The sequence below is a fragment of the Zingiber officinale genome, chromosome 5B, assembly GCF_018446385.1.
Source record: "Zingiber officinale cultivar Zhangliang chromosome 5B, Zo_v1.1, whole genome shotgun sequence".
NCBI classification, from domain to species: domain Eukaryota; kingdom Viridiplantae; phylum Streptophyta; class Magnoliopsida; order Zingiberales; family Zingiberaceae; genus Zingiber; species Zingiber officinale.
In genome coordinates this window covers 123,904,416-123,916,100 of record NC_055995.1, presented here as the reverse complement: position 1 = coordinate 123,916,100, position 11,685 = coordinate 123,904,416, and the positions used below count along the sequence as shown (strand labels likewise).

Below are 11,685 nucleotides of genomic sequence, written 5' to 3'. Positions count from 1 at the left end.
ATTGTTGCCATTGTAAGTGTTGTCGCGTTTGAGCTTGGCTATGAGTTGGCTGACTCAATCCGAGTTCAACTATAAGTCGGCTGACTCAATCCGAATGCGTTGATCAAGTCCTGGAGCTGAAAATGCTGATCCTATTGGGTTTGAATTACTCTTGAACTAATCCGGATCCGCATTGATTTTCTTGTTTGTTTATGTAGTTTAGCATACACTTTGTACATCCTCAAGATAAGATAAAAGATCAATGATCCCACGGATTATGTAGTTTAGGATACATTAAGATTATCTCTATGGATTAGTATCTACATGAATATTTATTTTAATAGATCTTGAGATCAATTATATCTCATTGGATGTTTGACCTCCCTCGTACAAAGAATTATTATACTAAGGTAAAATGTCCTCCGTGATTTATTTGTCTATATCTTATCATGGAGCTGATACTGGATAAGGGATATTAACTTTTGCTTAGATGCATTCAATTAAGATTAAGAAATAAAAAAATCCCATGTGCACAGCATCATTATCGTACTATCACCAACTCCATCTCAGTACTGATTAATTACCATAATTAGCGGGGAATTATTTGTCTTCAGTAAACATTCAGTTGACTAAAATACTATATATGTATATGCACACCATCAATAAATATATATATTATCGATTTGGCTCATACTTCATCAAATCAGAATCTTTCTCATCAACTGCTACTGTATTGGTAAATGGAGAAACTAACCCAACCCAAAGAAGACAGGAGGCAAGAGACTGAAACCTCATTTATGAAACTGTATAATAACACATGCTGAAACCTGAACAGTATATTAATTTCCCATGCCTCTCTTTGCTTCTTTACAACGAGTGGAGTTCTTCTTAAAAAAGGAAAAAATACTCAAACATATAGAATCTATTGCTGGACAGCACTGCCTCGAGGGAGGAGATATCTTAATCGATTCAAACTTTTGATTGATCATAAATGAGTGGAGTTTTGGGCCCATCTGTGTGAATAAATGCTTGTTTAATTAACAAAGGGTGTGTCGTGGAGGAACAGGTAGAGAGGTGGGAGACATGGTTGCATGGCAGAGGGAAGGGAAGGGGAGGGAAGGGGAGGGACCCATACGTTGCCGCTTGCACGCACTGCACCAAACTAACAGTCAGTGTGTTTGATCTCGCAAAGGGCAATTCCTCACCCATGGGTTTCATTGAATTAATTACAAGGCAACAATTCAACTCTCTAGGTAATTATGAAATACTGATGGAACTTGAAACCAGCTGGTTTGACTCCGGTCTAACATTTTGATTTGGTGCATCAGCTGCTAACGTGCCCATGATCTTACAGTCAAAATGTCAGGTCACTGGTTCTCTGAGACTGTTTTGTTTAGTGCGGTACGAAGGGCAGCTCAGTGACTACAGTTGGTTATTACAAAAACACATTAAAATTGTTTCAGAGGCCAAAGAACATCTAGGGAGACGGGAAAGAAAGTCTAGATGCATTCGACGGGAACCACAATGCCATGGCCCTATTATTGCATTCGACAATTACAAATCAAAAGAAGAGAAGAAAAGTAAAAGGTGCATGCTTATTGACAAAGCCTGAAATCTTTCTTCTTTCATCTTAATGTGCATCGTTGATTGGTTTCTTAACAGCTATCTCGTGCTCAAAAAGTTCTCTTGTCAGAAGAAAAGATACAATCCATAGTCGATGCGGGGGAGGCAGAATGGGGGACGCCATACAATATGAAGCCAGGAGACATCAAACATGATGAAAGTATTAGTTTCACTGTTTTAGGCTTCTCGGCTTTTGAGCTAGTGCTATTTGGAACTGGGAGTGACTAGAAAAGAGCCAAGGGATGGAGAATTTTTTTATTGAAGGGGCCAAATGAAAGATACAAGAAGAGGACAAGCACACCGATGCCACCAGAAACAGACATCTCTAGAAGGAGGAGGATCTCAGCTCCAAAATCCTCGGCCATGGCTTCTAGTTGCAGCCTAATAACCATTTGGTGTTTTCTCCTCGCATTTGTCTGTCCTGTTCCCTCGGCGGCGGTGCCGGCGGTCAACCGCACGCGGAATCAGTGGATTACGGCGCATTTGAAGAGGGTCAATAAGCCTGCTGTGAAGATGATTAAGGCAGTTCCTGTTGCTTCTCCTCTGAACATGTTGCGGTGTTCCTCTTAATTTTGTTTCTTCGTGGTGGATGCAGAGTCCTGATGGTGATGTCATAGACTGCGTTCCTTCTCATCTCCAGCCGGCGTTTGATCATCCCAAGCTCAGAGGACAAAAGCCCCTGGTAAGTTTATTTGTTTCTGTTTCAACCTTAAAAAAAAAAAAAGGAAAAGGAAAACTAGGATTTTTGGTATATTGATGACTAATTTCAGGATCCTCCTGAGAGACCAAGAGGCTACAACAGGAGTAGTGCAGCAAATGATGTGAAACTGCAAGCATGGACAATCTCAGGGGAGTCATGTCCTGAAGGCACAGTGCCGATAAGGAGGACGACGCCGGGAGATATTCAGAGAGCCAGTTCACTCCGGCTATTCGGAAGGAAGCCGGCGGGTGTACGACTGCGCCGGGACTCAACCAGCAGCGGCCATGAGGTTCCTCTCCTTCATCCTGCTCCATTCAGTTAAAGCAACCATTTTTAGTCACACTGAACCAAGCTTCTGAAAATAGATTATACATATAAAAAAAACAGAGATAAATCATGTGCAGCTACAGAAGTATTAATTGAAGTCCAGATCATAGCATTTTTTACATTCATTTCACGCCAAATGGAGCCTCAAAAGTGCTCTATTCTGTCTTGAGCTAATTAACGTATCTCCATGTCCCTTCGAGGCATATCTCCATCAACCTCGTAGTGATGTTAACATCCATTACTACTACCTCATGCTCATTAATTTGCAGCATGCTGTTAGCTACGCCATGGGAGATCAGTACTATGGTGCAAAAGCTAGCCTCAGTGTCTGGGCACCGAGAGTGACGATTGGTTCCGAGTTCAGCCTGTCGCAGATCTGGGTCATCTCTGGCTCGTTTGGCAATGATCTGAACACCATTGAAGCTGGATGGCAGGTAACGTTCCCAAAGAAACAAGTATTTAACTCTCAATTCCTCATCAGTTTTTCACCGGCTTAATTAGTATAGATTCCATTCATCTACGTAGCAGTTAGCAATGTATTATTTATTAATCATCTGGTTCTCGTCTTTGTTTAAAGGAAAACAAATCTATATATTTCCATGCACTGACACACACACACAGCAAACTTAGATATGATTACCCCAGAAAAAGACAGTGAGCTGATGCTTTGGGAAATTTTGGAAGAAAAAAAAATGCAACCATTGCCTGTACTTGCTATCTATTATTTTATAGATTAATGTTCTCATTTTTAATGTATTTAATTAATTCTCAGGTAAGTCCTCAACTATATGGAGATGGCAGACCCAGATTTTTCACTTACTGGACTGTAAGTAATAATTACTACCAAACATAGTTCTTGACACAGTGGGATATAATTACAACTTCTGAGATCTTTTGTTATGCAGACCGATGCATATCAGGAGACGGGCTGCTACAATCTCTTGTGCTCAGGCTTTGTGCAGACAAACAGTAAGATAGCCATTGGAGCAGCTATTTCACCAACGTCAGCCTTAAACGCTGGCCAATTTGACATTGATCTTCTTGTATGGAAGGTAACTGTTCTTTTTCCGGATAAATTTGCTTTTAAATTTAAAGTTTACAAATACTGAATGAACAATTAATGGGGAAAAAATTAAAATATATTACAGGATCCAAAGCACGGGCATTGGTGGCTAGAATTTGGGCCAGGATTGCTGGTGGGGTACTGGCCGACGTTCTTGTTCAGTCACCTGGCGGAGCATGCAAACATGGTGCAGTTTGGAGGAGAGATTGTGAACACGCAGTCGTCCGGTTTCCACACGTCGACGCAGATGGGCAGCGGCCATTTCGCGGAAGAAGGCTTCCGGAGAGCTGCTTACTTCCGCAACCTGCAACTGGTTGACTGGGACAACAGCTTGATCCCCTTGGCCAACCTCAGGCTCTTGGCTGACCACCCTAACTGCTACAGTATACAAGGAGGGGTGAACCGGGTGTGGGGGAATTATTTCTACTACGGAGGACCAGGAAGGAACGTGAGGTGCCCTTAACAGTGATGATTGATTCTACATGGAAATGTATTTTTTGTTTTTTTTGGAAAAGGAAAATTTTCTTCCTTTCATTCTTTTTTTTTTTTTTTTTTTTCTGTTTTGCTCATAGAAGCGTATTTTTGGATGGCTCTGTTTTGTAAATGCAAAAGGAATTAAACGGCCGGAGATCAGTATATTTGATTCTTCTTGATCGATCCCTTTAAAGGTGTTTTAATCTTAATCCTGTGATATTGTGCATGCATGTTTGGCCTCTACATGAATCTTTTTAAAACTTATTTGGAAAATTGATGAATTTACGCAGAGCAATCTGCCTCGGAACTTTTTAAAACTCCTTTTAATGAGTGGTTGATTTAGATGATAATATCTTGTATGTAGATTAGTTCGTCGGCAGGCCTACCATTTGCTTCATCAGTTCTACCATGTTGGATACTTTCTTGATGCCAATGAAGATACCTGCTAGAAAATCTAGATCGTGAAGAATGGTTATGCAGACTTTTGTAAATAGTGGATGTAATTTGGTCAACTAGTGTTCTGTTGAGGGTGCCTAAAATTTAGTAGCATAGTTCATCAAAACCTTTCTCATTGTTCAAAAGGCTTGATATGTCTAATCACTTTAATACTTTATTGGGCTTGCCATTATTAAAAATCTGAAAAGAGCACAGATAAAAGGGAAACGGTAAAACATGTAACCTAATGGTTAGGAATTTAAATCATTGAAATAATTTCTTGAATATAGGATAATGCTGTGTACAATAAATTATAATCGAAACTCCACATTAACAAGAATTTGCACTGAACTGTCCTTGTTTCTTTTGAAAAGAGCATAGGTAATGTAGTATTTATTTTCATTGTGTGCGTGTGTGTGTTTCATTATGCAGTTGTTTAAAGCCAGGTATCTTGTTAGAATTAGAAATCTATTCACTTGTTATTTGTTGATTTAGATCTTTCACTCTTTTAAGAGCTTACTTCTAATTATTGTTTTTAGTCATTTTTTGAATACCCACTACAACTCTAATGAAAAATATTTCACAAATGGCACATTTGGCATGGTGAAATGGAATAAAACTAGACTGAGAATGGTATAAATGTTTCATTCTATGTTTGATCCATTTGTCTCTTCCTGCTAATTTGACCTATTTGGTTCATCTTGTTTGTTCGGTCACTTGCATCTCTAGTACATTTGAGAAAATTGACTCTAATTGCGGGTGATGTAGGCTAGAAGTAGCCGGCTCTTTGAAGTTCTTGTCATTTGAAATAGGCATACATTCAGATTTAAGAAATGAATTTCATTGTTTTTACTCTGATGTATGGAGTCACTTGATTGTTTCAAACTACAATAGTAAAGCAAATGCTTATTGGAGCCTTTTTCCTCCCCTCGAATGACTACTAAAATACTCGAAACTTGAAATTTTCCAATAGAAGCATGAGACTCTGATTTCTACTGTGATTAAGCCTCTGATTACTGTCTTGGCCTGGTTCTACGACAGCAAACAGAAGCCAATAACCTCAATTTTCTCCTTCCATCTCCACTTCTGCTATTCCACTTTTTCCATATGCTATTTTTTTAGGTTCCTATCTATCTCTTTAAGCAAATCAACGTTTTCATTTTTACGGTCGAAATATACAAAAGAATTTCAATTATTTTACGCTTTTTGCATCTTTGTGGGCTCACTTGCAGTTTTTTTTCGACATAGGAAGTGTGACTGTAACTAGCATCGGTAAATAATATTCGTTCTTACAAAAGCACACATCCTGTAGCCATGGAAACAACTGAAGCCGTCATCTGGCTAGTTAGGAAAAAAAAAAGCAAAAGAAATTATGATGTGTGACGAACTGCTCCAAGACATGCAGGATTATGATCAGTTTGAATGGTAGAGAATCAACTAAGGGAAAAAGTGACCAGGCACTTTCCATTTGATGATAGCTGAGTAGCTACTTTCGCATCCCCATCCTATTTCTGTTGTTCTGTTTGGACGAAGGAGCCCAACAAGTACTGGAGACCTGATCTATCTAGCTTTTGACCATGCGCACTACTCATCAATGCATGCGCCACTCAGTTGCAAGGACTCATACAAGATATTGACTGAGGTTACCAATTAAGACTGCTCTTAGTTAGTTTTGCTAAATGGTAATCCAGTTTCAAAGATACTCCAACAGGACACTACAGCTATCTTTTCCCCTTTTGCAGCAAATACTGCAGGAGTCAATCCGTGAAGTGCTGCTCGTGTCGTGTAAAGCATATCCGTATGCAGGCGGACGGACGGACGGTGCATGGTCCCTTTCGCCTCCTCCTCTTCCTCTCTGCATAAAGCCATGGAAGTCGTGTACCTGAGAAAGAAAAGGTTCTTTGAATCCTCTATTGCAGTATCTCATGCAGCTTTTGTTTTCTATCCAAAGCCGGTGGCAACATGACTGCCTGCTTTCCCGTCAATTACTCGCAGTTTGTTTGATATACACACACTTGGATTTTCGGAGGGAAATGAAATTAACGACTCCATGCAAATTGTGGCCATCTTTGTCTGGGCTTCCCTGTATTATTGTCCGAAAAGAATTTACTGTAGATCGATTCCTGGAAATTAACCGGTTAGTGTGGAGAGATTGAGGTGATAAATGACTACTAGTGCTGGAAAAAGTGGAGCCAAGAAGCTTTTCTCAGTCTCTCTCCAGTAGCTCTTTTAATCTTTCAGCGAAATGATCGGCTGCCATCTTTTCTTCAATTTCCAAAGACTCCTCGCGCAGATATGTTTACTTTTGGGGAGATTCGAGATTGATGATGGTCAGGGGTGAATTCCATTTGGCGTTGCTCATCCACATTTTAATGAATCATTGCATGGTCCAATAAGGTGAGAGCTTGAATCATTTCTCTTGTCGTCTTCTATAGAGCGGCAGTAGAAAGATGGCCATTCTCAATCTCATCGAGATAATAAAAAGAAAATGAATAGAAATTAAAGGAATAATATTTTTAGAATATTAGAAGAGTTTTTTTTTTTTTTTTGCTTGTAAAATATCAAAAGTCCCAAGTGTCTTGTCGGTTTTAAATATAAAATCAAATAGATGAGTTGGCCAATTGATCTAATATGCAAATCAGAATATATATATATATATTATTTTATTAAAAATCTCACCACTTTACTAATTAAGTTTGGTGAAGCTTAAAATGAATTTATGTTAATATCTTTTTTTCTATTCACACTAAAAATAATTCTAAGATTTATTAGTAATCCCACAAGCGAAACAATTAGTGATCTAAAGTTCGAAACTCAGCTGCGGTATATTATTATGAATTTTTCTTATCATTAATTTTCTCTGGTTGTTTTATATAAAAAAAATATAGTTCTCTTTAGTCCCATATTTTAGAATTGACAATACTATATTCAAAGAAGCTTCTATAAATATTTTAGGCTGACAATGTTAAAAAATATACTTTTCTTAGTTTTTTTTACTAAGATAAGTATAATATCTTACTATTTTATTAAAAATCTTCCCCCTTTACTAACTAACTTTGGTGAAACCTAAAATGAATTTACGTTAATATCCTTTTTTCTATTCACACTAAAAATAATTCCAAGATTTATTAGTAATTCCACAAGCGAAACAATTAGTGATTTAAAGTTCGAAACTCAGCTGCGGTATATTATTATGAATTTTTCTCATCATTAATTTTCTCTGATTGTTTTATATAAAAAAAATATAGTTCTCGTCCCATATCTTAGAATTGACAATACTATTTTCAAAGAAGCTTCTATAAATATTTTAGGCCGACAATGTTAAAAAATATACTTTTCTTAGTTTTTTTTACTAAGATAAGTATAATATTAAATTAAATTAATTTTTTACATAGGGAAGCCCGTTACAGTAGTTTGTTGTTGAGATTCTCTAGCGTCACCCTTGCATTATTGCACTATTGCATCAATAATGCAAGAGTTTGACCCAACATAAGGGTGATACTCGAAAATCCAAACAATTCGGATTTTCAAAAACCGAAATAATTTAGATTTTCAAAAGGCATGTACTTTACCCGAAATAATTTAGATTTTCAAAAGGTAGGTATTTTATCCTAATGACTCTACTTTAGTATTTTTAATGCTAAAATGCTTTAATTTATATAATTTCATTATAAAGGATCAATGTGGTTTCAATGTATGTTGCACTTTCGAGAGGAGTTTCTGAACAAACTACGAAAATTCTGGTAACAGATGGAAAGATAGAGCATCGATTGAGTGTGTATACCAGAAATGTCGTTTACAAAGATGTACTATTACTAGATGATGGAAAATAGAAAGGTTAGTATTATATTTTCCTTCGGTACATTAGATATAGAATGAACATTGGATTTTTTTTAGTCATTAGAAATGTTTACACGCAACGCGTATGCACGATCAATAGTATATAGAAAACATAGTGATATGCATTTTAAAAAAATACTAGTTATCAGGTTAAAAAATAAAAATATAATTATTTAGAAAAATATAATGTTAAAAAATAAGAGAGATTAAAATGATGTAAAACTTGTAAATTTAGAATAAAATTAATTTTTTCAAAAAAGAAACTGAAATGTAAATATGAAATATGATAATTTTAGAAAAATTAGTTATAAATTAATTTTTAAAAATATTTTTATAAAATGCTGCTTTTACATTTGGACAAAAAAAAATGATCCTTCAAATTTTACCTAAAAAAAATGAATAAAAATTATATAATGCCGGGAGATATAAGTTTTTTGTAATACGATAGAAAAAAACAACTAAATTTTAAAAGATAATTGTCTTTGCTATCTAAAAAGAGTTCTCGGGCTACTTTACTCACTAGCGGAAAAATAGGATTATGGGCAAATTTTTTCAATCCAAAATAAGTTTAGCCAATAAATATGTTAAAATACATGCCAAAATGAAGTTTAATTAGTAATTATAATTATTTACTGGTCAAAATTAAATTTTATTAATAATTTTAATTTTTACCTATTAAAGTTTGAACAATAATATTTAATTATTTACTAATCAAAATTATATTTGTCAATAATTTTAAATTTTTTGCTAATAAAAATTAAATTTGGTCTATAATATTAAATTTTTTACTGTTAAACTTAAATTTGATCAATAATATTAAATTTGATTGATAATTTTAAATTTATTTGTGAAAAAGTACTTATTTAACAACAAGTTCTTTCCTACGAAAACTAGATAAATCTCTATTTATATCGGTTTAATTATACTATGGTAATCATAAGAAAAAAAATTAATGTTCATGTTCAATGCAAATTCAACTAAGGTATCATTTAACTAGATATTTGATGGATAAAGACGAAATTCACTTGAAGTTTAACAAAAAAAAACGAGTGAAGGATAAATTTTATCATAAAGTTTATGACTTTTTCAGTAAAAAAAATGATTATATTTTCTCTTAGACTGCTCCCAAATTGTATGAAGAAATATAAATTATAAAGTTAACTTGTAACTGACCGTCCGTTTACGACAAAGAGTTAAGGAGCAATTAAAGATTGAAAATTGAGTGAATGTTAATGATAAAAGCAATTTTTATAATTCCTATGATTACCATGTAAAGGAGTTAATGTTTATGCATATTAAGGCATGCATGCAATCAATACAATGACCCCGAAAAAAAAAACATTATGATTACTTAAACAAAAACTCAATGCTATCCGGTCATAGTAACGTAACCATTTAGAAACCTCCATCATTTTTTGTATTTAAGTCTTGTGAATGGTACCATTCAGTGTGTCTCTTGATGTTTCCAATTTAGTTTTCAAATGATGTATAGATGAAATATTAGATAAGTGTGTTGATCAAATAACGACACCTCATTGTCAAATAAATAATTTCAAAGTATTTCTGTGTATCAAAAGAAACGTTAGTGGCCGGATTAGAAAAGGAGTCTCTGATATAGATCATCTGATGCTCAAGTTAATGATCGATAGAAGATGATAAACAATAGTATGAATTAACAGTGAAAATTATAGTCTCGCGTAATGTGAGTGTACCTATGCCTGTAGATGGAGACTCTTTTTTATAGTGTTACTGTTTATCTATGCACAAATTGTTGGACCCCGTGGTTGTTTTGATGTGTTCAACCAAGTTTATGTTAGGTCATGTTTGTCTAATCCCTGTGTCTAAGTGTGCAGGAGTTTAGGAGCGCAGGAAGTCGAGCGGAAGACGCAGCTAGCGAGAAGGACGGCACAGGAAGGGAGCCGACGGGATCGGTGCGTCCGAAGGACGAGAGAGCTGCGGAAGAGTACACCGGTAGGCGGGAAGAACATGTGCGACGTTCGAGGGGCGTAAAGACGGGACGGAAGACTGCTCGAGGAGAAGGCTGGGAACTAGGTTCGGGTGAGTCCTATTCTGGATGGCCGAAATCACCCAAGTGAGCAGAACCAGAGCAACTCAACCGGGACGTTGACTTGACAAGTGTTCGGTCGACCGAACGCCCTTATCGGTCGACCGAACCCCTATCATAAGAAAGCCAGCTGTTGGTGACACGTCAGAAGCCACGACAAGCAGCCAGCAATTGGTGAAGTGATCGGTCGACCGAACCTTCTGATCGATCGACCGAACCGAAGATAATCAGAGACTTGGTCGAGCGATTTGATTGGGTCAGATCGAGTAGTGACCGTTGGTTGATCGGTCGACTGAACCTAAGCTCGATCCACAGAGCCTGTATCAAGACGGAAAGCTGGGAAAGTTCACCAGGTTCGGTCGACCGAACCTGGGGATCGGTCGACCGATCCCTCTCGAATCAAATCCTGATCCCGAAGATCAGGTGATCTGGATAAGTGTTGGAACCCCTATATAAAGGGGCCTCGAACAGCTATTTGAAATCAACGAAAAGAAACTTTGTACTTTCATTCTTAGCAACTTCTGTGTTCTCAAAGTGTAAAAGGCTTCTCCGCCTTCAAAGAATGAGACGTTTCTAGTGCGCTTTCCAACCGCCTTAGATTAACAACGGTCTCGGTTGTAACCAAGTCAAATAGCTGAGTCGTCTCTCTTTTTGTTTCTTTTATTTAATTTATAATACTCTTGTTGCTTTTATTTTGAGTTAAAGTTCTTTGAGGAGGGTATACTCTTTGATTGCAGGCAATTCACCCCCCTCTTACCGGCCCCGCTGCACCAACAAGTGGTATCAGAGTCCAACAGCCTCAGAAGGACTAACCGCCGTCTGAAGCACAAAGATAAGGACAATGGTCGACGCGAACATTCATCCCCCAAAGTTCGACAGAGACTTCGCTACATGGAAGCGAAAAATGGAGGTATTTTTTAAAACTGAATTTGATATACTCTTAATAATGAAATATGGATATGAAGCACCAAAAGACAAAGAAGAGTACAACTGGACGAAGAAGGAACAAGCAGACTTCGTCGCCAACGGAAAGACTGAGTTCCACCTGCTCAGCGTTCTGCCGCCTCAAGAGGTAAGTCGAATCGGAAGCTACGACTCCGCGATAGACCTCTGGGAAAAATTCCTGGAGCTTCACGAAGGTACCTCCGAAGCGAAGCTTGCAAGACGCGACATCCTCCG

The 11,685-nt window shown here is 37.0% G+C and overlaps 1 protein-coding gene across 2 annotated transcripts; it reads left to right on the top strand.

Moving 5' to 3' along the window:
• Window positions 1–1,438: 1,438 nt before the first annotated feature.
• LOC121985761 lies at window positions 1,439–4,392 on the top strand. Of its 2 annotated transcripts, none has more exons than XM_042539385.1 (8): window positions 1,439–1,566; window positions 1,642–2,124; window positions 2,198–2,284; window positions 2,373–2,591; window positions 2,899–3,063; window positions 3,402–3,455; window positions 3,535–3,681; window positions 3,778–4,392. In XM_042539385.1, exons 2-8 carry the CDS (start codon window positions 1,906–1,908, stop codon window positions 4,153–4,155), a joined length of 1,269 nt encoding a protein of 422 aa, XP_042395319.1. In that variant the 5' UTR covers window positions 1,439–1,566; window positions 1,642–1,905; the 3' UTR covers window positions 4,156–4,392. The 2 variants fall into 2 exon arrangements, with proteins under 2 accessions (XP_042395319.1, XP_042395320.1); XM_042539386.1 differs by having other exon boundaries at window positions 1,441–1,566; window positions 1,661–2,124.
• The last annotated feature ends 7,293 nt before the right edge of the window (window positions 4,393–11,685 follow it).